Below are 27,392 nucleotides of genomic sequence, written 5' to 3' on the forward strand. Positions count from 1 at the left end.
CGCAGATATCTGTTAATTGCTCAACGAGGGACGTACGAGCCCGCATGGCCTGGCAAAGCTGTCCGTCTTTTTAATTGCAAGCCTGATTCTCATAACGAAGGTTAATAAAAATCAGTTCATCAGTATAATAAGGCCGACCTAGATATCGAGCTCTGTGTTCTCGTAATGAAACAGTTGAGTTAATTCTTCAGTATAGGCAAACTGATGCAACATCTGTTATTAGGTGGGAATTCTATGCACCCGTCAACTTAATTTAATTCATTAACAATAATAGGATAAAATTACATGCGCATCGATTTTTTTAGGTTAACATTTTAACCCGAGAACGAATAGTATTCAAACATCGCACAAATATTAACTAAATGAAAATATAGATGACATGAGCGATGACATATAAAAAATGAATTTGTAATAAGAAAATTACAATTAAATTTGCCGAATGAAGATACTGAATACAACTTCCTACAATCATGGGAATCCAGGTAGTAATTATGTAGGGCACCTTTATCGTTTGTGTTAATCTAACGTCAACAACAGCAACAGTTCCAATAATATTAGTACATTAACAGCAGCAGATATCCCGACAGCTTCGTGCTAATGCTCATGAATATTGAAGCAGCGACTGTGGCGGTGACGATATCAACAAAATCTTCAAGTTGAATGTTATTTTGTTTAATCCCTGTGCAAAATGTCACTAGATATTTTTCTTACCACATGAAAACAATATCACAGGCACCTGTACTCTCGTATCATCCAGAGGAAATTATTTCGTTTAGAGGATGACATGCAGACCAGCGGAAATCCTTCCCCACTCACGGCTTCCCCGGAAAATATATTGCTAGGGGAATAATGCCGCTTAAATTCAATACAATATGTGCTTGAAAACTCTGGGTGCTCCATGCATAAAGTGACTTGCGTAACGTTGGGACTGTTCTGCATGGAGCAGAGACACTCACGTCCCCAATAACATGGTTACATCTTTTTACTTTTGTTATGTTTATTTCGAACCTAAAAACTTACTTTTAGATCTACTTTAAAGAATTACAAGTAAAAAATTCATTTCAAAAGTCACTAGCAAGCCCAATCTACATAAAAATAAATAGTAAAACTAGCAAATAGAGGCATCAAACATCGTTAATGCTTAATTAACCATCAGGAACTCCTTATCGCGCATATGATTTCCCGTACTTTCAGTACTTTCACTTCCCATTCAAGTAAAATCGATTGGACGCACAATACATTCATTTGCTATACATTCGTTTAGAAGTGATACGAGCTGTATTTACGGCTGCCAGACGCACATGTAACAACCAAACGACACACGTCCATTAGAAATTCATCCATTGAGCTTAGACTGCTATTGTAAATATTTGCCTGCACTTAAACTTTTTCTTTGACTTTATATGCAATTCCATCAATCATTCGAAGACTTTTTAGAGCATAGTCATATCATAGCTATTTGTACTAAAATTTTCAATTGTTTTAATGCAAGCAATGCTTTCAGCAAACGACCGCTGGATCAGATGACTTGAAATTATTCAGAGCTGCTGGAGCTTCAAACAACATGAAAAAAACTCAAATGTGTATAAACGGATTCAACATAGCTGTATAACAGAACAAAATTATCGCTGATAAAGTTATGCAAAATACGAATGTGGTTTTCCCACAATGATAAAGTCGTGTAGGTTTTAGTGTATTGTGAAATGGATCACTTTACTCACAATCAAGCAACGACGTTTTGACATTAAGTGGTTGGGCACTTACATACTCATGACCGTCACTGGTGTCATTAGAACTAAAATAGTCAGTCGGCTACTAGCTCGCACATCAGGTGGTCACGTTCGCTCGCGGCCTAACGAGGGCGTGTGGCACCCCTGTGCTCGTACCTCTTAATTTGGCGTCAACGAGGAGGTTGAGAGAGGAAGAGAAGATTTATGATTCCGAGTTTTCTCGCTTCTAACAAAGATCGTAATTATGACGGGTGACGCACATGAGAGCCACTCACTTTACTGGTGCGAGACGTGATCATGAAGTTGCTCCATGTCGTAAATGTACTCCCTCTAATTCATGGGAATTCTGACGACGTTTACCTGACGCAACTTTCCAGAAGTTCGAAGAAAGATTAATGGCTTCTGATGAAGGGAACAAACTTCGTTTCCTCGGGATAGCAGCAATTGAGTTCGCACACCCAAAAATGGCTGAGAAGAAAAGTAAATTCGATTATCTCTCTAATCTTAGATGAATATAATCTTTATTTGGAATACAAATGCATCTTTTCGTTGTAATGGAGGTTCGTTTTTCGGTACCGAGTCTCCTTTTAAATTACGGAATGATGATGAGTGTTCGGTTAACTTTCATAGCAAAAATTGTTAAAGAGTAATTACAATCAAATCAAATTTATCCCAGTGACTAGATCCACACATAACAACTATAACGACATCCATCGTTCGTCATGTGCAAGCAACGTTGATTGATATTGTGATGAGAGGCATTAGTCGTGCGCCATCATTGAGGTATATATTGTTGTTGTGGTCGCGAGTGTCATTAATAATCTTCAGCAGCCATCATCGCCACTAATTGCCAGCGGTCGCAGCCTTGATTTCCGCAATCGACAGTGCCGTTCAATTTCATCCTCGCTAAACTTGTCCTCTTGATCCGATTTTTGGAGGATAAAGCCGTGGGCGTAATAATGATCAAGTCCAGCGCCATTGTTAAACCGGCGAAGGCCATGATATGAATTTCAGCAATTGTTCTTGAGTGTTAAGCAATAGCGTTGGTGTTAAAAATACGTCATTTAAATATTGGAATCAGTCACATAAACTGATTGTATCGCGAGATTTAAAGATTATGGCTTCAATAAAACAAGAGTCGTTATATTATGATTTTCTGTCGAGTAGAATATGCGCGTATCTTTCGTCATTCCTTCATCAACGAATGATTGATTTTTTCTAATTAAGCTGGGATTAAAGTCATACTTAAATTCTGTCGTAATCGAGCCTGTGAAGATAAAAGATGCCCATATCGGTTTGTTGTATCCAATGGCATGACAGCATTCTATTAGAAAGCCAGTTCTCACTTCCCGATGTATCCTGATACGTTCCGCCCGTTAGCTTTTTTCCAATGTAGACAAAATAGTCTGAGCGATGAGTAACCTCTTCAATTCTACTCGTAGATCCAAGCAATCAAAAAAAATCACATGATTGAAGACACGCTATCCGAATGAGATCAATCAGAAAAACAGATTTAGACCCGTGAAAATCCCGGGATCTGGCGCTTCAGGCTTGAGCGCTTCACGGACGCTCGTGAATCACCGCTCTGTCATATTGGATTTTCTCTCGCCTTTTTATCAGTTCTCTGAAATATGGAAAATCCATTCAAGAGGTTTTTGTGGCGTCTCGTGCGGATATTCCAAGGCCGCGGAGTATTGCTTTGGAATGAGGCAACTCAAAAAAGCAACTCATTTCTCCGCAACGACGATCCGCTAAGATTTTTAGGATACTTTTGCTTGTCGTTTGGTTTGCTGTCTGAAAAGCGGACGCATTTTCACGTTGTCGATCGCCCAGGTGTCAAGTGCAGCCTCAACGCCAACCGAAAATTATTTAGACGTCTTCATTAATTACGTGGGGAAATATTTGTTTTAATAGTATTAAACAGAAAAGAAATTTTGTATGGAAATATTTGTGTCAAAGGAATCATTTCCATGCGAATTGTGTTCCATATAGTGAAATAGTGAATGGTATCAATATAATGAATGTTATTTAAAAATTAAATTATTATTATAAAACAAATTAGAGTAATGGTTGGTAATTTTTTTTTCTTACTCAATTAAAACGAATGCAATTTTCGAACGAGATCTGTGTATAAACATTCATGAATAATTGATCCAAAGGTGCAAAGCGCTTCCTTATGACAAAATCAAATTGTGAGTAAGAATAAATTATTAAGGACCTTGCATGGAATTGTGCTACTGGACCATTAAATCTTTTTCCTCAGGCAACAAATCAGGCATTTTAATTGTACAATATTATGATTCGCTGAGCATGCAATTAGTTTCCGGAGACAAATCTTTTAACAGTGAGCGAGACTAGCGCAAATAACAGCCATTAGGATAATAAGTGAAAGTTTTGATTCTCTAGCAGATTAATTGTCGTAGTGATGGCCATGGCGATGATAAGTCCTGCTAATTATGCAACTTTAACGTTTCTAGGCGAGCATTGAAAAAACAGTGCGAAAGCCGCCTACGGTGCAGAGCATCGCAGAGTTCTCAATGAAGTCCTCGGTACTTTTGTGCCGGGATTGGCAGCCTTGACAATCTAATTATGAACTTAGGAGGACTGTGAGAGGGAGAAAATTTTAATTATGCCCAACTTTCCTTGCTTAAAGAATTTCAATTCAAATTAAGCAAGCGCCGTTTAATTTATCCTGCAGTTGAAGTCTCAAATTCAAATTTCTATAATGCCCACAGTTGTGCTAATGCGACTTAAAAAAACGATTGTGAAAATACTTCAAAGTTCACTTTTACTCAATGGAATTCATCAATAGAAGGCACTCGTGTTTCAGTTAGGCACACGAAACTGGCTTGCTGTTTATTCTAGAATTTAACCTATCTCATGTCCCCTCTGTATTTTGTGCAAATGGCAGAGTAATTATTGTTCCTAAGAATAGAATCTGCTTGAATATTCGAAACAGAATGCTGTATATTTCAGTTCAAATCTATATTTAAAAAACACTGGTTTTTATCCTGCTTCCATAAGTTTCCGATTAAGGTTTGTAGCAGCAACTTTTTTGTCTTATAAATTTAGGAAAGTTTGTATCGAATTCGAAACTTCTTATACGCCTTCTGACCTATATTTAAAATGGCGCGCCATGCAATCTTTTTACAACGATACTCGGCACAGAAAAAAAGTTAGCCAAAACAAAGAGTTTATGAGAGAAATTGTAAAATCCATGTATTAAGTATTTGCCAACTGGAGCCTTTATCCCGACTTTCTTTTGCTTCCAAACGCTGCTGGCCCAGCCTTGTGAAAACCAAGGCAGAAGATTCGGAGACCAACAAATGGCGAAAAATTGGACACCGATGGCCCACCGATGGCCACCGATGGCCCGCCGATGATTTCCCGTTAGTTGGATGGCCCTGCGTTCGCTGCGAGGCCGAGTCAATAATGCTAATCTGTCGAGGATCATTAATACGGCTCGCCTGCTCTTAATTTCCAATGAATTTCTAATGGATATTTAAAACCTTTCTCTTAAATCTTGAGAGGCCTCAGCTCAAAACTTCGTTGATGAATATTCTAGTAAGTTGGACGTGCTCCCACACCTCAGCGCCACGCTGCAAATCCACTAAATTGGTTCAATAAATTTTCAGTAGCCTAACGATAGAGGAAAACCGTATAATTCAAATTAGAAGGTCACTCAATGGCGGATGTAAGATGATCCGATAAATTTCATATACTCGAAATAAGTTTCGTTAGGAGACTTAAAAATATTAATAATAAAAGGAAATTTTGCATTACAATACCCAAATATTACTTCACAGCGTATGAGGTGGAAATTAATTCTACTAATTGCGATTAAATCTGAAGCAATACACGCATGTTCCCTCTAACGACCCTCTGTGATCTTACATAATCCCTCCAACGACCCTCACTCTGCCCGCTGTTCCACACCAAACTAAACTGCCTGAGTACAGCAAGCCTGGTCTCGTCTCTCTTTTATTCTGGTTACTAACATTTTAATGAATTAAATAGCTCCAATTTAAGTGGCTTCCAATCAAAGACTTTATTACTCAAGAGCTAGTAACTCTAGCACGGCGCTGCACATTGGTATATTTATGCTAAAATATTCGATGAAAAATTTTCCATTGCTTGTCATAGGAAGAAAAATTGTTAGTGAATTTAAAGCGATATTTATGACTCGAATATGGTCTCGTCCAATATACAGCATTAGTTTTGGTTCGGTTGACTTTGGTAATTAATACAAATAAGAACGATGTACTTAATAAGTATTTCCATCATTTCCCACTCCTGTGTAATGATCAACAAAATCATATACAATAAAATGAGGAATTGCGATATAAATAAACCACGGTTGTTAGTTCGATCGAATTGAATTCAAATTTCTGGAGGCATTGCAGAGCTGCAGGTGACACTCGAAGCGCTGAATATCGGAACGGTAAAATAGTGTGAAGCTAAAAATAAATAGGTAATATGTAAAATAATGTGAAGCGCAAAGCAATGGCGCGTGTGACGCTATGAGGCGGGAATGGCTAGGCCGTTGCAGCTCATAGTTTTGTTCTGCCTGAAAGTCTCCCTTATGAATGAATTGTCCAACTTTCATATAATATTTTACGTTGAAGACTTGTATTATGTGGCTAGCCTCCCAACGTCATCCAGGCATATTTGAGGCTAATTATTATTAATAAACAGTTTTATAATACTTGTAAAAGCTCGTTGGTTTGGATTCAGCAACCCGATTCTACCATGAATTGGTTCAGGTTTCCTTTCTAGTAAGCGAATAGAATTTGTATGTCCCTCGGGAATTTAAGAAATCTCTAGTGATATGTGAGATTAATTTTTCAATTATAATTATCTTCACGCAAATGCAATTTCCTCGAATATTTGAACTAATTAGATCAGTATCTAACGATAATTAAATCCACCCATTAACGGGAATAACAATTTTTGTTTTCCTAAAAATCGTGAGTGATGACCGACCTCGCGAACAAATGAAAATGTAGCAGAAAATTTTCAGTTCAAGTATAGCGGTAGATGCGGAGGGCAACGACGCAAATCTGTCCCACGCCGTAGTGCTAAACAGGCACTTCATTCTTAAATGAAATTGCAATTTCAATAAAATATCTTTCTATTCGTTAGTGCAAACAGTTTGCAGCATTTGCCGAAGACCCTAACGAAGGTCGAGGGTTCCCAATGAAGTCCAAAAGTCTGTCAAGTCAGCCCGAGGCCCCAAGATTGGATCTATTGACGAGCGAGACAGTTTTTGCTGCCAGGTATTCCCTGGGGAGAGTATTTTACTGGAGGAGGCAAGCCGTGGAGCGACAAAAAAGAAAAGCACCGGACAAATATACTTGGAAAATATGTATTCGCATTCGTTAGAACCACTTCGCAGTTTTTTTGCAGGCTACTGTGAGCCCGGGAGCTTCGTTGTTGTTTGAATATTGTATTCACACGCAACTTGTTAGGAGTGACGTGGCAGAAAAACTCGCAAAAACCAATGTTCATCCAAGTGCTTGTTTGTTATTGCTTTTTATTGCGTCTGGATTGATGGTCATAGCAAGAGTTTAAAAACTTCATATGTATCGTTATTTCAGCCGAGTTACCGAGGCCTTCTCACTACGTTCGTTAGAGCGTGCAAGGTATAGACTCAGCGGCATGAATAGCGTCCCCGTTAGATCGCTTGGCTAATCATGTCAAGCTTTTGGTTACGCTTTCAATACTTTTAATACTGCAGAGTTCACGAATGCATCGAGTAAGTTTTGGATACAATGTTAAAATCATTCATCTTTCATCTAATATGTAAGATATTGTGATGAATATATGATGTTGATAATTAATTATTTTGCAAAACCTGCAGAAAGTTTGACTCCTTTTCTAAACGTGCAAAACTTAATTAGAGTCAACAAACTGACCATAATATAAATAAAATCAAGGAAATTTGAAAAAGTTAGATGTTGTTTCTTCCAGCTAGTGTACATCATAAACGTGAATCAGTTGAGAAACCATTAATTAATTTCGTTAGACCGAAGCATCATCAGCACATGTCTGAAAAGAAGAATCGAATAACAATATACTGAATGGCGACGAGAGTCTTCGAGAAAACTTTTCAAGGATTTTTTTTTCACACGTGCGGGTGATTTTAGAAGCACTATGGCTATACTATATCACGACTAATTAATTATTCAGACACGACATCAAACATGCCAATCACCACAAGAACCTGACAAATTCTTCTTAATGGTTACAATCCATTACAAAACATCGTTAGCTGGGACCCTTTCTTCACTATTCGCTGTTTAGAGTACATTGCGCCATTATCCGTTGAAAATCTGGCTAATTTCCCGTCGGAAAAAGTCCCCTGGGAGCGCATCTTGCCAGTGACAGCACCAAGTTTAAGCTTGGAAAACTTTTGCCTAATTGTCTGAAGTTTTCGTTCGTAAGCCTTTGAATTCATTAGTTCCTAATTTGCTTTAGTGAAGTGCATGTGTACAAAGACCTCTCCAGGAGCCTTCAGACTTCCCTTGAGTGCGAGGGGCAAAGAAGGCACCTTGGAAGACTAGTCTTGAAATTCTTCAAATCCACTCGTCGCTTCTGTGTCCTCGTGAGCTTGCGTGACGACTTATACTTCCGTGCACAAAACCTGACGGATCGACTCGTGTCGTGAGATTACGACGGAGTTACGACATGGTTCTATTCGACACAAATTTGTCACCAACTGACGCTGCCTTCTTTATTAATAGTAACAAATTTATACTTTTCGATTTCAACACTTATTAGTCGAAAAAACAGCATCTAGTCAATCCAGATTAGTGTTTTCTAAATCATTGCTTTGTCATGTTGTAGAGGGCTAGGTTAATTATTAAGGATCAATAATGTGTAATATCTTGATGTATAGTGTATAGGAAAAGGATGTATTTAATTAGGATGTAGAAGTTGTAAGATTATTTTAGAGAGAATCGTAGCTTTACTGACTGGTGTCGGGCCAACAGATCCATTCGGATTTTAGAGAGCGGACAGTAAGGATCCCTCTACACTGCCTGTATATGTCTTGTTCCAGATTGTCTCTACGAAGTTAGTAACCTTGCCCAATTTTATATCTGTGTTGTGGTGTTGGATTTCAAGTATATGTTGCCCAGAAAAGACTTTTATTCATGACAACGGTTCATGCGAACCTGGTGGTCCACAACAATGTGGGCAATTCGTGGTCATCCGATTACTAAATGCTGTCGGCTATTCCCGCGGACTTATTCTGAAATGATATTTTTGTAGGAATGAAACAGATTTTAGGACTCATAAAATTATTTTTCCTCTTATATTCAATTTCTTTCTAGGAAAACGATGCTCTATAATATTGTGATCAAAATACGATATCAATTAATTATTTGTGAGTACCTACGCATCTTCTGCGAATAACTTTTAGTTTTAAAACCACACACTTCCAGAATCTATTGAACTCAACGAAAGAGATAAAAATGTTTCAAATTACCACTAGATGACATGAATTAACAGAAAAATTAGATTTTTCCGAAGTTTGAACATATTCATCTCTTGAGACATAAAAACGCTGTCATGGAAATCTTATTAGTCGTTCTAGCATCCAAATTGCTGAGAGGTCTTCGCGGTACTTAAAATTAAAGTAGAAAATTTTTAGCTTGAACATTTAAGTATGGTAAAACCGTAATGCACGCAATACCCACTATTGCATTTGCTAGTCATTTCGCAAATGAAATTTCAAAATATATATCACCGACATGATAGAAGGTCTGGATCATCATTGTTTTCTTTACACAAGGAATCATTCTTAACCCTCAAGGTGCGGAAGGTCTGAAATAACCAGCGAGGCATGGGAAGAAGCAGCGTTGGCATCTCAGAGAATCTGCAAACCAAGAAGAGGTTCGCAGAAATAGCAATCCCGCCCTCACCGGCCACGCCGCACGAGCGAGACAAAAAAATACGAAGTGCAGCGAAGCCTTCATACAAAACCACTTAAACCCCACAACTGAGGTTCGCAATGTCAGATAGCCAGAGATCTGTGCTCAGAAATCGTGCCCCTGAGGAACGTACAATCCCTAGGACTCCTGACGACAAGCAAAGCCACGTGACTGAAAATAGACAAGCATGAGCTTATAAATGAACCCACAAACTAAAGTGGGTATGGAACCCACAAAGTTCTTAGTGGGTATCTATTGGTAATGATTGATCCGTAGTGAACACAACCGGAAACAAAAGAATATCTCTTAGAACTAAGATTTTTATTGATATTCAGATTTAGATTTTTATTGATATTCTACCAAAGTTGGATCATAGAACTGAAGGCACGCCATGCTATGCGTGTTCCAGAGTTTTATGATCACAGAATTGAATTTCAGCTTCGGCGTAAAAGTAAAAAAAGTCCGCACGGCTGACTAGGAGTGATATGATAAGAGTTTCTAAATCGCAGACAAATCTTTCAAAATCGTATTTTCTGTGGGACCTTTAAATCTAAGACGTAGCGTGTGGATCAAAATTATCTACGGCATCCTTCTTGGTGTATATATGTAATCACTAAAGCCAGAGTATGCTTTCAATATCTATGCATGCTACGCAATATACTGCACAGTAAGTGTATTTTGTTGGCTGAAAAGCTGCGCCGGGTCTCAGCAGTGGAGGCAGGACGGGTGGCCCAGGAGCGAGCAGCTAACTCCGAGCGGTCGTTAATGACGAGGTTCCATGCTAGGTCTGCATTAGGCGGCGACGTTCATCCAGAGCACCTAACTGCCATCCTGAAGTTCCTCGTCAAAGACTCTCCAAAGCTTGGCCTAAAAATTCATTGCAGAGACTTTTGCACGCTACCCGGAATCCTTTTATCTTGTTGATAACTGAGCTTCTTGGAAGTGAAAATTGTCTTGTATATAGGAGGCGCTTTTGCAACTTCTCCAGCGAACTTCTTAAGAGAATCTTATTCTGAAGTAATTGAGAAGGGACAAAAACGGGCTTGAGGCTAAGGAGCCTAAAGTCACGATGATGGTGATGAGGCTTAATGAGTTTTTTCTTCCTCTTTTCATGCATAAATCCTGCTAATTACGTTGCTATGGAGATACCTAAGATGCTAGAGCGCCTCTCAAAGCTGCACTCCCTGCGACGCTTGGCACTTACTCCTGAGCTAAAAATGCGTAGCGCGCTGCTGTAACACAAGAACGTGTAAATTGACAACATTAGCAAGGCCGAGATGAATAGCGTATGCGTCCTTCCTACACTTTCGTTTTAGAAGCCTTACTCTGTGAACAAGACTGCAAATAAATTCAGAAATCAACATCATATTTGGTCATTGATTTAATATATGAAAAACATTCCACAAGCAATAAAATGTCTTTATTCATTTCCAAGTTCTCCTAGATGAAAATATTGTAAAATGATCTAAATGATGAATTCAGCGGTGGTAAGCTTCAAATTGCACACATATTAATGTTTAAATTAAATAAATATTTTTTTAACAAATAGGAAACGATACTTATTTGCTTAAAACTCCGAAAAGAGGGCTTGGTCAACAGATTTGGTATAGAAAAGCGGCTGACTGATACAACTTCTAACAAATTTTAAGACCGCACAAACCTTGACTCGACTCTGTTAAACTTATGTTAAAATGAAATATATTTCATTTACGAATGGCAACCTATAAAACAAATAAAATAACAAATCTTCTTCGGTAATATTTGTTTTGAATAACGCCATTTTTATTTTCCATATGAAACGTTAAGAGCAAACTTGCAGATTCCTGATGCTAAATAATGCAAGCTAAATTCTTGCCACCAAGTGAGGTCACATTAGAAATCGTTAAGGAACATCATTGCGAGAATAAAACCTAGATTTCAGTCTAGCTTGAAAAAACATGCAGACGACATCAAATTTCCTGTTCAAAATGAATAGAAAACATCAGTTAAGCTCACAGAGGGAGAAAAATGTAATGCACAGAGGATTTCCTGACATTTTGCTGCGGTTTGATGAACACAGTTCCTGCATGGTACCCCAGTTGTGCCTGAAGAAGCTAGCTGATGATACCAAAATCGACACTTCCGACTGGACTGCAGATGTGGTCACGGCAGGGTTTTTACTGGACCCTATAAAGTCTTCTTATCCAGCCGTCAATTGCAGCCGGTCTAAGTGAGGACCTCAGCCTCGGTCTGAAGGATCCACTGCAAATTAGTAAAGTAACATTATATTTACGATGAACATTTTTAGAGTAACGGGTTGCTAGAAGATTGACTGCTTTCGTCCGACGACATTTTTAATTACGGTGAAGCTTTTTTCCAGGGCAACATGGAAGTAACTTTGTTTACAACTTTAGAAAAATTATTGGTATAAACATGAATAAAATATTAGGAAATATATCTCAATTGTCGACACTTATTATAAACCCGCTCAATTATATACTGTTAACGAGTGTTGAAACGCGTCTCACTCCGTCAACTCGACCAAACATTTTACTAAAAACAAAACATTCTGCGAATCAATGTTTAATACAAAATTATTCTTTGTAGGCTAGTTTTAATTCATGAAACTAAAACCTCAATTCCGAGCATATACGAAAATAAAATAGAGGCTATGCAATGGATGAATCATTGCAGAAAGTATTGCTAGATCGACTCGGCCGTCAGAGTCTTTGCTTAAAATATATCGGTGAATACATATTCATTGCATTAAAATTTTTGAAACGTTATATATACGACTGATATATACGTGCATTCATAAATAATATTTAAATCGCTATATTTTAAAGAGTTGATACATACGTGTCTCTGCACACTCAGAAAATAAATGGGCCATATTTTCCATATGTTGATAAACTCTGCACTTGCTTATACGTCCCTATACCAAGCCAAATTGGATCTTTACGCCCCACACGGAAGCAAGAAGTGCTAGATTGGACAAAGCCTAACGCATTTCTCTGAGAGCAGCAATGAGCTAATGCATTGCCGAGTTCTTTTGAACTGGCAATTATGCATGGGCTCATATTCACAGACACTTGTATTGTCGGGAGGGGGGTAATATTATAAATGTCCCGTTTAGGTTTGTCCTGAGGACAGGTATTTGACGACAATGTGAGGGATAAGTAAATACTCATTCTTATCTTGGTTACATTGTAGAGTCATCACAGAGGAAGAGGTTGATAAACACCTAAAACCTTCGACCGTCAGGCTGACGTACCGCTAGTACAATGAGTGCTACATCGCTGCGGTTGGAGTAGGGACTTATTAAAGTGCATAGTCCTTTTATAGACTTGGTACTTCAGCCCACGTACGAGTGACGTAGGAACGGTCGCTCACGTGATGTTGTTGATGCTTAGTCAGTGTCTAGCAATCCAACGAAATCTTTCGCTTGTAGCGAATATTACACCTCAATTAGACTCTCTAATCTTTAGATTAGAGACTCTCTAAAATAATTAGAATGAGACTCTCTCAATTAGACTCTCTAAAATAATTAGAATGAGACTCTCTCAATTAGACTCTCTAAAATAATTAGAATGAGACTCTCTCAATTAGACTCTCTAAAATAATGAGAATGAGACTCTCTCAATTAGACTCTAAAATAATTAGAATGAGACGCTTGAGGCCTAGCGCATGTGCAATCAATGTAATAATTCTTACGGACTGTTGGCAATATCTTAAATGGCGAACAAACATAATCCGTTTATAACTTGATATCAGAGCCGTTTCTTGAAGTCTATAGGATTATATGCAATCTCAAAAACGGGCGTATGTTGAAAAAAATTTTCCTACAGTGTTCTAGGTAGAATCCAGTCGAATTCATCGACAAGGATATTATTATATTAGATTTATCTTGAGCTCAAAATTTGTATTTAACGATAACCTTTTCAATTACTATCGCTCCTGACAGTTTGGGATTTAAATTATTTAAATTATTGAATCAACGTTGATTATTTGGTACGAAATCCCCCAACAGCTCCCATCGCCGCCCGTACGTGCATCGCAATGAAGGAGCAAAGGACTCTCATTTCGAAATGCTTCCTGCTACCAACATTAAAGTAAACCCATCAACTTTACAAGGAGAAGTTTTCCGAGCTTATTTTTGGTCTGTGTGAAAAGTGCGAAGCATGCAAATAACTTCATTAAAACGTCAGTCACCCCACAGAAGTTGTGCATTCACATGCATGCCGGCGCTTCTCATCTACATAAGCGATCTGGAAGGCAATGAGATTTTTTGACGGTAATCTCAAGTTGATCTAAAACTTGCTGAAAACCTGACGGCAATTGTCTGCCGCAGTCTTAGCTGCGGGCTTCAGATTAGATCGAATTGCTGGTGGCAGTAGAAGTCGTTTCTTTCTTGTTCTCTTCGTTGCCGCTGGACGAGTTTCTGAATGACACAAATTTTGATGTAGCTGGTTGATCAGGATAGTTAAAAAATATCCAGCTGTTGTAGTTAAACAAATATCATCGACTTAATGAACCAGACAACATTGACTGTTTCATAGCGGCAGTACAGGAACGATTTTACACGAAACAACCGTCGAGCGAATTAAATGTTCAACACTACAAATCAATACAACAGAAATTGTTGGCATTTATGATACATTTTAGTTATTTCCAATTCACAAAATAATGTCTGATTAGAGCAAAATTTATTCATATATGTACTACGTTGCTACAGGGCGCTCATTGCAAAAGAAAATTCGAATGTTTATTATGATTTTCTTTTCCAAGTCTTCCTGTAAGAACTTTATAATTAAATTATAACAATCATTCTGTATGATTATTTCGTTAAATTACAAATTACAAGACAGAGCAGATCACTCTCACAGTCACCATTTTGTCACCCCCCTTCCTTAAAGTATTGTCCTCATTTTGCAAGAAGAGCGTTCCTTTGTTTAAAAGCGCAGCAAATAATCAACAAATTTAGTGATGTTTAAAGCAAATTTTTTTATCCTTTCCAAGACTGTGACCCAAATATGTATGCACGTCATTATTCATTGCTGAGCACCGTAAATTTTTTGCTAAGCAATAAGTAAGCCTACTCTTATGTCAGTAACTTTAATAACCATTTTTAGAATGTTTGTCCGCTATAACAATGTTTTAGATCAGGAAAAATCTGTATAAATTCATTACAAGCGACGAACGATCCGTGGTTACTCATTTCATTTCCGGAATTGAATCGGAAACAACAAAGCCATTTAATCAGAGCTGGCCAGACATTAAACATTTATTGGCAGTAACCGCCAGATTATATGACCTTCATCAGCTCAAGGTTTGGCATCTTCCATGCGAGCAGAAAAAAATACTAATTAGCAAACACTAAAAAATACCTTGACGCAAAGGTCAATAGCAGCAGTCCCGTAAATCAAGTGTTCAGAAACCAACGCACGTGCAGCGTCAAGTTTTCGAAATTTCTCAGTTTAGCTAATCTTATTCGAAGGAAACTTCGCAAACAATAACTGTGATGCCATTGTGCTGGTTTTTGGCTTAACAATGGAATGTCGGGACGTGGTCGCTATCTCAAATAGGATTTGTTGAAGACATTGCACCATTTTTAGTTTAGATTCCGATCTCTGCCATAAGTTTAAGAAACTCGTTGAATACTATTTCTTTCACATCCTCAAAATGGAAGCTTAAATACTATACCTAGAATATTCAGAAACTATTTCAAACGTGCAATAGACGTGTTAAAGAAATTATGACAGATTTTCTTAGAAAATATTATTCCTTATACATAGCATTAGCCTAATTTATGCACACCTCCCGATGATGCTAGAAATTGATCTCACCTAAGTCTGATAGTCTAGAACACTTAATACTCAATCAGCAGCACAACTGTTTATTAGTCCCATAACTGTTCACAAATCGCGGAACTTTTCATCCGTCGCAATTTATTAGGACATTAGCGTGCCAAACATTTTGTTCGTTTATTCAACATTTTAGTTTTCAACCAGAAAATGTAAGGCCGAATTTCATTAATTTGAAGAATAAATTATTCTGCACATGAAAAATACAACATAAATTAATCGACTGGAGAATTTCCGAGCAATCATTTTGCAATTTTAATGCAAGCACACGGTCGAAGGAGCATAAATATGGAAAGAGCGGTTAATGGCGGGCTTACCTTGATTTTTGGGGGCTTTGCCATCAATGAGCATCGACGACGCATCATCCAGGGACTTCATTTGCATGCACTCACTAAAATCCGAAAAATTCCACATTTTGAACGTTAGAGTCAGCCCACAAAGCGCACGCAATTTGAAATTCACTGGTTGTAGGGATGGACAAATTGAGACCATTTACCACCACATCGCAGAGGCTACAGTTGACGCGGTTTGACCAAAGAATATCGAGCTATCGAGTTCAACTGAAAGCCCATCAATCATTGGACTCAGCAGCAGTTCATCTCAACACGAACAAACAAACATAAATTAGATGCGTCACGCAACTCTTCTTGTAGAAATCAATATAGAGAGAAGTGGGAGCTTAAGCTCATTTGCATATTTATTTGTCAAGGGATCACCGAGTTTCTGAGATCAAGCTAAGGCCACGCATTAGAAAGTAAAGTGCTCCTTCCCTAGACCGGGTATTGCTGGGTTGCCAACGGAGATCAACTAAGCGCGTTCTCTTCGTGCTTTGCCAGCACATACGAGGATCAGCTCGAGAGGCCGGGGCTCGAGCGCTGATGTCACGGCATATGGTTTACAGCGGCAGGCCAGAGACAGTCGTGATGGTGAACAGTTCAATCATTCATACATTCTCAGCTGGTTGTTTCAGCTCAAACCGAGGCAAATTTGAATTCGGTAAATTATTTACCAGCGATTTTTGTTGGTCTTCTTTTGAATGCCGATGAAATCTTTCCCTAGAAAAGACCCAATATCCCAACCTTTTGTGATTGCGTGCCACTAGCATTAAGTTCCATAGTCGGATAGTTCCATTCCACCGCGCACCTACGGGTAGTTAAATTATTGCTCAATTCAGTAATATTAAGGGAGTCGAAAAAAAGTTTACAGTTTGCATTTACCGGCGAGCCGCTTCAATCAGTTGCAAACCATTATCAGATCATCTTGTGCTTGATACTCAACGTTTTCGTGTATAAAATGACCAACTAACAGTCGATCGTGACCCCGAAAGTGTTCGCTTGGCGCTTGCTCCCTGTAAGGTCGGCATGTACCACTAATGGTACGCGTACCACAGCTTGGGAGCCCGTGAACTCTAATCCTGGAAATATTTAAGCCTATTTCATACACTGTGACAATAGTATCATCGAGTGTTAAATGATCATTATTTATCTGCCCTCACTAATAACCTCATTTCAATAGAGACATTTTATGCTTGGCCTTCATCCGGTGTAGTCATTAATCCTCGATAGGTAGGTAAGCGGGCTAAGCAGTGCAGGTTAAAGATATGAGAAAAGTTCCAGGCCAGTTTTCAGTGTATTTCATGCACCATAGACAATAGATCTAATACAACAAATACAAAAATAATTTTAATTCTTTACACCACATCCAGACAAGCCAGGTTCTTAAGCCATGCAAGATTATTAGTTCATTTGTACTAGAATTACAAGAGATGTTAATAAGTTGATCAGTTTAAAAGATCTCAAATAAATGTCTGAAATATTCTTCTTATATGTAAACTCAGCCTTAACACTGAAATAGTATTGAATATTTTATAAGCTAACAGCTACTCAAGCTAAGAGAAAAACGATTGTAGACAATCAAACGATTTCCAAGAAAATTGCACCCAAAACACCTGTAACCTCCCAAGGAATATTAGTAGAGCTACATAACCACAAAAGGTTCAGTTCTGCAGAGTTTCCATGAGGACAGAGTTAGACGAATAACAACCCAAGCGAAGCAGACAACTGCACCGCTGTAACGACACGCGTTTCAATGCAAAACTTTTGCAGTAACGAGATTTACTTCAATTATTTGTAATACAAGCTTGACTTAGCTCACCAAAATATTTCAATTGCCTAATGATTCAGCGTAAGGCCAAGAATTTCAAATGATAATTTTATAATCGAAGTAGATTGAATTTAATTATGTAGCCTGAATTTAGTTAGCATTAATATCTCACATACACGCGAGAGATTCGATTAGATTTCACAATTTAATTAAATTCTTAACAGCCAAAGTACTAACTAACTTATCTTAGCACTTCAATTCAATTCGTTTTTATAGAGTTACTGAAATTCCAGAATACCATTGAATAAGTTTTAAGCTAACGACAATGGTTAATTTTAAATTTATATGATGTGTTAAATTGCTTCACTAACAATAAATTTCTCAAGACAGGAAACAATATTAGTGAAGGTGCGTGCCATTGATAAAGCAGTGGCCACCAGCACATGCAAAGTCTGCAATTTCGACATTAACTTAAACTTATTTGCAGGAGAAAAAGCGTACTATTAATTTTATTAACCCAAGTAGACAATGGATTCCTCCAAGGAATTTGAGTTTTTAGCGCATCAGTATGAAAAGGAGTAAGTATTGTGAAAAATCGTTCTATACATAAACTTACTAGACAAAAATTACTTGACACATAGTGCAAAAGAAATGAGAAAGTTTTGCATATATATATATATATATATATATATATATATTATACATCTCAAATGAACGTAAACACTACGAGGTTATGTTTTTTACGCGTTAACTATGAGAGAAGAAAAAAAAAGAATCCACGAAGAACCGTTTTACTTACGTCAATATTAGTACTTCTGACATCAAGATAGAATTTGGTCACATGAATTTCTATAATTGAGAGACAGATATTTCCCGCTGCTAATTTTTGTCAGCCTCTTTAACAAGTCTTTGGATATTAGAATCCATTAATTCATATATGGTACAGATGACGTTATCAGCACGGAACTTAGAACTCGAACGCTTTGCCTTTCTTGGACACAATTGCTGGCATCTTGCTAAAGCATTTGTAATTTATAATAAAGATTTTGAATAGAAATACACATTCTGGGTATACAATTCTACACATTCTACTCAAGGTAGAGCATACTACCTCCCTAAACATTTGGGCGTTGCTCAATTCCTTGCATCCACAAAGAAATGCAAAACCATTTCCATTCAAATAACAAAGTAAATTCAATGAACTCCGTAAAGCTAAAAAAAAAATATTTTCATAATAAATTTCAACAATTTTGTACCGCTTCTGAGATTTGTATCAAACAAACTGAATATAAAAGTATACAACTTCCTTTAGTGTTTCGGTTTAAATTATCATTTAAAGAAGAAATAGCTACGGTATATGTAGTCGAACTAAAAAAATGTATATAATTAACGATAAATCTTAAGATGCACCACAGAGAAAACCAAACAATCTTATAATAATTTCTGGTCAGATGATAAATTAAACGTGGGTTACTTTAAAAGCAGAAACCAAAACGACATTACAACCAAATTCCTTTTTTTGTTTATAGCGATAAGAGTCAACAAAAAAGCAAATATAAATCTACATATTTCCTTAAAAATAAAGATCCAAACAGAATAAACGAGCCGAGACTAAAATATTAAGGATAGAAGGGCCAAAGCTTCTTAGTTTACGACATTGAGCCCTTGGTATCGCTCCTGTCAACCCATTTACAAATAAATACAAATTAGAACACAAGAGAAATAACATCGAGATAAATTACAACCTAACGAGTGAGTAGGTGGGTCAGCAAAACTTCGGGGATGATTTCCTCTGTCACACAAAAGTCTTGGGTGGTGGATGAGAGTAACGTTTTGTTATGAAGTTAAAAGGATACTATAATTCAATCTTGTATGAAGGAAAATGTCAGGTTATCATGAATTGAGTCATGAAACCAAACAGGAATTTGAGAAATAATTCTGAAGATATCATCAATATTTGATATTACATGAAAAATACAGGAAACCAGAAGGACCATTATTCAATTAAACCTTAAGGTAGTCATTCAAATACGCCTTTCTAAGTCCATAGAAAAAAACATAAGAAATATAACATTCACGAGCAGATCAGGTACACTAACACTAAACTTACAGTAAGCAAGTAACAATAAGTATAACCATACATTTTTCCAATAGCATTGGCAGTGATTTCACTCCTTGTGACTGAGAACAAAATATGTCACAAGAAGATCAATACACTGAGTAATCTAAGTGGTACGTACAACACGACGAGATAAAGAACTGCAAGTACACACAGAAGAAGTCGAGGAGTAAAATATTATCATTGAAAGCCAGAAGACACAGCAGGAATCACATTAAGGAAAATACCGTTTTTATTAATAATCTTAAATATGTATATAAGTGAAAGATCGCTCAGCAAATAGTAGGTACCAATTATCTACTACAGTTCGAACTAATTTTTCGAGACAACTTGAGTCACCTGTGATATAAAAGAATTTATTGCATGTTTTATGACTCGAACCAGCCTTTATGTCATTAAAGCACATCAACCAAAGATGGACACTAAACCACTAGATAATTAGATGATCATACATGTAACGAAACCATGAACATTGTTTTGAAAAATGCTGTACCAGACAATACGATTTTACCGGAAAATTCGACAGAGAGTAGAGCAGATAGAAAGGAAGCATAACAACACATTTAAATACCAGGGCATTCAAGATTTTCAAAGCTCAATACGAAGATGTTGCTTTACTGCTGCGGCGAAGATGAAGCCGCGCCTCCATCAGAGTGACTGTCAGGAGCAGCAGACGAGCCGTTCGTTGCAACAGAGGCTCCACCGTTGGTCAGGGCTGCTTCAGGCGCGTCTTGGGAGCTCTCCTCACGGGGCACAAACACAGCAGCTTCAGGGTTCAGTTTGAACTAGAAAAAAAATGAAAAATCAATGACCACGTTCCAGAAAATATTTAACTATTAATTTTAGACTTGGAGATGAATGTTGCTCCAACAAGAAAATGGTAAAGATTGCAGAAGTGAAATCCTTTTTTTTTTTCGAAGTAGATGGTACTTGTACCTACTTCAGTTGTTACAGGATACAATTAGGTGATGAAGTCTATTTTGCACCAAGTGTTCTAAAATTAAGGTTCAAATAGAGTAATGCCTTATGAAAACATATACTAACGTTATGATTTGATGCTGACGTAGAGCTCAGACAATGGCCGTTTTGTTGCATCTGCAAAAGCTGCTGTTGCTGCAGGTGCTGCATTTGTTGCTGTTGCTGCAGCTGTTGCATTTGTTGTTGCTGCTGCCGATTAAGTTGCATGGTCTCAAACTGTCTCTGCATCTGATCTAGCTGGGCTTGGTTAACCATCCTGTTTAGAAATAATTACAACTGTTTATGGACATGAGATGACCTGGGTGCATGACAACCTTGGATCTTGGATGGTAGGAGATGACCAGAAAATAGAAGTGTAATATATGAACCCTTTATTTCAATATGTCAAAACATTATTACCAAACTTGATAGTTAGAACGATTGCCCAATCAAAGAGCCATTTTTTGGAATTAAAAAAAATGTCCTGGTTAAGAATTGCTGTAAAATTAAAGTGAAAAGAAGTTTGCATCAAGATAGTTATTTAGTGATATGTTTATTTTTTCTGACCATATTCAATGGATATACAATAGCAGCAAGGATAAAAGTACAAGTTTTACTCTTATTTCAAGAAGAAAAGTAAGTGAGCTCACATTTGATGTTGGGGATAGAAGACAGTTTCCCTGGCTTCCTCTTCATTCAACATTTGCTGCAAGAAAACTTCTTCCTCTTCTCCTGCATCGAGTGGACCCCTCAGGAGTTGCTGCTGGAGCTGCTGTTCAACTTCAACAAGTACCTGCAAAGTTTTCCTTGTGTTATTAACAATACATTCCAATAAGCTCTTAACCAACTCAACTTTCAGGTCTTATTAAATTTCATTTGTCTTGAATAGAAATACTAATATTAGCACTACTACTAGTATATAATAATAATAAAGGTATTCGCATTTTATTAAGCTCAATTAGCAGAAGATGTTTATTTTTGTCACTGTACACAAATATTTTTTATTATATTTTCATTATATGTATTTATATATACCTATTAAAGGTATATTATTATATTTTTTTAATAACCACTTACATTTTCAGCCAAACTACATAAATGGTTCAACTTACCTCATGATCAAAACTCTCTAGATCTTCTTCAGCCATCCACATGAACTCTGAAAATTCTGAGTCAGAACCAGCAGAATTGCTGTTCACTGCACAACTTTGATTTGAATTTGGTAAATGCATTTTGCAAAAGCTAGCACAAGTTATTTCTCCTGAAGTAAAACAAATAAGCAAACAAATTTAAAATTTTAGCAGGCAAATTTTTATAAAAGCTAAAATATATTACAATTTCTATTGTTTATATTATATCTCATATTTTAATTCACCCACATCCAGGCCATCCCCCCCCCCCAAAAAAAAATAATAATAAAATAAATTCTTAAAGAATTTTTGAGAGCTGACACCTGAATAAAAAATATGCAATGTACCTTTTGCTGATCACCATCTCCTGTTTGATTTACAAGTCTCAAAAATTCAAGTTTTTCAGCAATACTGTCAACCGGGGCTACTCGGGACAGATTTGAGTGTTTTTTTGTTAATAACTGTTAATAACTTCTTACAATGAAACATTTCATAAACAAACAAGTTTAGGCTCATTTTATAGCTCATTGCAAGCGAGGGCTATCGAATGGCATCGTCAAAAAAATTCCATATGCTATTCGTAAGGTGCCAGAAGCAAAAAAAAAGTTTCCCGAGTAGCCCCATCAAACTCGGGACACTTGGAATACAACTTCATTTTAAAACGTTTGAAGCATGCAGAGTGTACTCATCCATTACTAACAATACTCTGAAGTCCTCCTCTTTCATTGTAGATGATGTAGAGGTAGAATGAATGACTTTTTCTGTGATTTTTACTTGTTTCTCCTTCATTGATATGATATTACCATATACAATAATTACCGTATTATTGATGCGATATTACCGTATTATTGATGCGATATTACCGTATCCATGAACATGCCATCGAGCATTTACAACAACCTTGTCCACTGCAAGCTTCATATCAGCAGCCTTATAGCATTTTTTCTGTTTCTGTAAGCTTACAGGACGGCTTGTAATTTCACACCATTTTAATTGGGTTAAGTGAATTTACTATAAAATCAGATCGTGAAAAACATACCTGAAACAGAAAGGAATGTTTTAGTGACAACCATCGTGCGTTTTGGAGAAATAAATCGTAGTTTAGGTCAATTGCTTTTCATTCTATGATGCCTGGTGCACAATTCTATATATGACATTCTATGCACAATTTTGTGATGACCGATGATGCACTAATTTTTCGATAAGTGAATTTTTTTTCGCTGAGCACGGTAAATGTAATCAATATTCTTTGTTCTTAATCAATTTTTTTCTTAACTGGAGCCTTTGCTAACTGAGGTTCTACTGTAAATGCGTTTTTGGGGTTATCCCGAATAGCCCCAGAGGGTTGTCCCGAGTAGCCCCGCCGTGCGGAAATGACCGCCATTTTGTTTTGGAATAAGATAGGCAAAATCTGTCAATAAAGTTTTCAAGCCAACACCTGAGTGCAACTTTTATGTAAGTAAAATTTTTTATATGGCGAATATTTTTTTTTTGCTCCAGACCTTAGCAGAAGTAACTTTGCAAAAATAGCATTTTTCACCATTTTTTCAGGAATTTTTCAAAGCTAGTAAATGTAGTATTTTTTGACTTCCTTTATACTACATAGATAGGAAAAATTTTTGATGTTTACACCACTATTTTTAGTTTTGCAATATTTCAATTAGTTTCGCTACAACAACAGTTTTACGCCGTGTCAGAGGCCCGTCCCGAGTAGCCCCGGTTGACGGTATGTATATGGATGTAAATATACATATAAATTTAACATGGACTAATTACCAGCATAATAAAATATTATTTTCACTTGAATGACTTGAAAAAATAACTAGACCACTTCCACTATTTATTGAGTCACAAAATTATTGCTTTGTAAATTAAATCAAATCTATTTGGTAACAAAAGTGCATTATTGAATGGCATGATTACTGAGTTATCAAAAATCTATCACTTCAGAGCTGCTAGATTTCAGTATTAAGTTAGAAATTTCAAATATTGGTTATGATAATCATAAAATCCAGAAATATATTGTTGTATGTTGCCACTGCCAGTGCCAGTGTGATTGCTAAAATGTACCGTAAGTTACAAAACATCCTAAGTGATTGTAGGGGATATTTTGAACAGGAGATGGTCTAATATCCTGGCTCTAAAGCAAAATACAGAACTAAGTATTTGAATGACATCATTGACATGTAAATTGACTTCATAACTCATGACGCACACAATTGAAATTATTTCTGGTGACTGTGAGAATTCAATGTCCAGCAGTCCAGGTAGCACTAGTGCCAGCAGCCTGGCACTAGTAGGTATATACAGCACCTCAAACACAAAGTAGTAGTAAACAGCCTTAGACAGCAACTTGTGCTAAGTTTTATTTGTACAAAACTGTTCTTAAGACTGATATAAATACAACAGTAGACCTTTCACAGATAACTTGACCCATGCTTGCATGGTGCACCCATACCTTTCTGTATTTAGCTGATTTAGAAACCTTGTTAGACCAATATTGTAAGGTTATTTATCATTTATAACCTTGTAATGTTTTAATAATAAATCACTATTCTCACTTTCACAGACTAACACCTATGTAGCTGTACCAGCACTAGTAACTACTTGAGAGTTGAGACCAGTTCACTGGTCTTAAGCCCCGTCCACATGCTCAAACTTATCGTCAGTCTTGCATGCCATGCCAGGTTTGATGACAAGACAGAGCGTGTGGACGCTCAAAGTTTGACGTCTTGCATGACAGGTGGGCGAAGTTTGAGGTTTGTCAAGCCTGGAAAAGACAGATGGCAAGACCTTTGGGTTCATGCAAGACTGACGATAAGTTTGAGTGTGTGGACAGGCAACCAACTAATTGGTCAAACTTTTACTCAATCTCAGTCTATATTGATGATGAGAGCTGTGATGATTGTTCCTTGCTAGCTCTAGTTTTTCATATCCCAGGATATCCGACACTGGTTTCACGATTTCTTTTGGTAAGTTTATCAAGTTATATCGTAGTTTCCCTTGTTTATGGTAAATTCAATCAAAAGTTACAGTCACAAGAACAAGATAGCACTCTAAGCACTGGCCTATGCGGCATTGATTGCGAAGTGCAAAGAAGTTGATCATACAGGATACAGCAAACAAAGACTTTGTAACGAATAAAATAAACTCTTTAGCAAAAATAATGTGCCAAAATGAAGTCATCAATGCTGTCTGGTGCTGGTAGGGATGCTGTCTATCAACCCTCATTGTGGCATTTTTCAAAACCATTTTTGGGACCACCGCGTACGGTTGCATTGCTTTAACCTAATTATGGTGGCACAAACTGCAATCACTGCAGCAAGCAGCACTGCCTCCTCCATTGTCACAACTCGCGAACGCACTAAAAACTGAAGGAAAGTTTGAGCGTGTGGATGCTCTTCAGTCTTCTGTCAAAATAGGACAAACCTGGCAGGACATGCAAGACTGACAATAAGTTTGATTGTTTGAGCGTGTGGACGGGGCTTAGCCTATGTAAGTGGTCTACTAGCACTTAGTCTAGTAGATAAGTAGTAGTACTGGTACTGTACTGGAGTAACTAGAATACTAGTAATAGTATACTAGACTAGACTACTTATAGATTTAGTTATAGACTCAAAAATGAACTAGAGCTGGAAGATGAGTCCAAAAAGTCTCTGCTTAGAGCCTTAGACACTATGTCTATTGTCTGGATTTATCTGGTAAACAAATAGCTAGTTCATAAAATCCCTAGATACCACATACCATAAAATGGGGTTACTTTGACTACTTTTATTTTAATGATGCCATCTTTTTATTAGATAAATTAAACTTAAATTGAAACATGCAAAATACAGGTCTATAGTCTAGCTTCACTCACCATAAATTGCTGGCTCCTGTCTCTCATAGTTTTGATATAATTTCAAAAAAAGTGATGGTCTTTGTTACCCCAGCTCTTGGGGTTTCATTGAATGGGTGGTAAAATCAATTTTATTTTTTGGTAAAATAACTCCAGATTTTGGTGCATTGTAGTAGAACTCTTCTAGATACATATGCAAATGACAAATTTTAGGTTACATATGCAAAGTGTCATAGTTTGCAAATTGGGGGTGCTGCCCCCTAATGGGCAAAATGTGACCACCTAATGGCAGCCATGACGGGCTAACATTGACCGGCTTGGAAATTAAGTTAAAATTACCATATATAAGACTCTGTAGAGTCTGAAACAAAGAAAAAACATTAATAGGTGTATCAAACATAAAATATGTTATATAGGCACCTATGGTAATTTTAACGTAATTTCCAAGCCGGTCAATGTTACCCCATCACGGCTGCCATTAGGTGGTCAGAGTTCCCCCATTGGGGGGCGGCACACCAATTTGCAAACTATGACACTTTCCTAAAATTTGTCATTTGCATATGTAACTAGAAGAGTTCTACTACAATTCATCAAAATCCGGAGTTATTTAACCAAAAATTAAAAAAATGGGAGGGGGTACTCCGACAGGCTTTAAATAATAGGTAGGGTAAACGCGGTATATTCCGACATTGTGGGTAATTCTGACACTTTTTTTCCTTTATATTAAGCTTTTTCTTAGTTCCATGCATTTGTTGATGGTTGAAATAGCGACTTCATACTTTTGCGCACCATACTATTGCCAAAACACTAGGTCTGGGCCGTCTGGCGGGAAAATGTTGAGATCCAAAGAGAGACAGTGCGCGTCACCCAGTGACATCAAAAAATGTGTCGAAGTTGATAGTTGACCTTGCTCTACCAAATAGTGATACACTCATTTATTACACTGTTTGTGTAGAAAGAATATTATGGTTTGAGACTTTTAAATACGTCTGTGAATATATTATATTATTAGGAATCCTTTAACACGTTGACTACGATTGCTACATCTTGTACTATTATTTCATTTTTTGTACTTTTTTTAAGCTAGGTTGCCAGACGGTCATTTTTTCCAGAGAAATTCCGTGATTTACTTTTTCTCAATTGCATGGCCGGCTAAAATTTATGATAGGGGTGCTTCCTAATTAAATTTTAAATACTGCAAAAAGAAAATAAATGGAATTTTTATGGCGGAACCTACAACTAAACTAGTATACATTGAATTATTGGCCTTTTTTGTTCTCGGATTTGGCCGATTTTAGGCAACCTGAATTATGTACCACTACCTCCTGGAGAAATACATTTCGTGGTACGCATTTGTACCAATACATAGTCAACGTGTTTCGTGTTAAGTATATATACTTGTATTTGCTGATTTCAAGTGTTAAAAAAGTTAATAGATGATTAAGTTAAGAGACAGTTTTAGACACATAAAAACTAATTCTGACACAGCTTGGAATTAGACACCCACAGCTCATTCCAAGCTGTGTGCAAAAATTAAAATTTTCCTAATTAAAAGCTTAATAGCTCTTAATTAAAAGCCTAATTAAGTAGTGTTCAATATTGAATCAATAGTGTTCTAATTCCAACTTCCAACTTCCAAGCTGTGTCTTATTGCAATACAGCTCGCACAGCGATCGGAATTTGAACACAAGAGTGTCGGCATTACGAATAAGTAGAGTTTGAAGCGCGGTCGGAATTA

At 37.1% G+C, this 27,392-nt stretch overlaps 1 protein-coding gene across 1 annotated transcript; it reads right to left on the bottom strand.

The window, feature by feature from the left end:
• Positions 1–17,117: 17,117 nt before the first annotated feature.
• LOC108666582 (serum response factor homolog A) lies at positions 17,118–21,954 on the bottom strand. The gene is made up of 4 exons (XM_018153490.2): positions 21,799–21,954; positions 21,337–21,479; positions 20,774–20,963; positions 17,118–20,514 (listed from the first exon to the last, which is right to left on the bottom strand). The coding sequence occupies exons 1-4, from the start codon at positions 21,916–21,918 to the stop codon at positions 20,344–20,346; spliced, it is 624 nt and encodes a 207-aa protein (XP_018008979.1). The 5' UTR covers positions 21,919–21,954; the 3' UTR covers positions 17,118–20,343.
• Between the last annotated feature and the right edge of the window lie 5,438 nt (positions 21,955–27,392).

This window comes from Hyalella azteca, unplaced genomic scaffold, assembly GCF_000764305.2.
Source record: "Hyalella azteca isolate HAZT.00-mixed unplaced genomic scaffold, Hazt_2.0.2 contig5294, whole genome shotgun sequence".
Classification (NCBI taxonomy): Eukaryota; Metazoa; Arthropoda; class Malacostraca; order Amphipoda; family Hyalellidae; genus Hyalella; species Hyalella azteca.

Coding starts and splice junctions, on each gene's coding strand:
- LOC108666582 (XM_018153490.2), bottom strand. CDS start 21,918: ATGCATTTACCAAATTCAAATCAAAGTTGTGCAGTGAACAGCAATTCT. Junction 21,480..21,798: donor TAGAGAGTTTTGATCATGAG/GTAAGTTGAACC, acceptor AAAACTTTGCAG/GTACTTGTTGAAGTTGAACA. Junction 20,964..21,336: donor TTCTATCCCCAACATCAAAT/GTGAGCTCACTT, acceptor ATTTCTAAACAG/GATGGTTAACCAAGCCCAGC.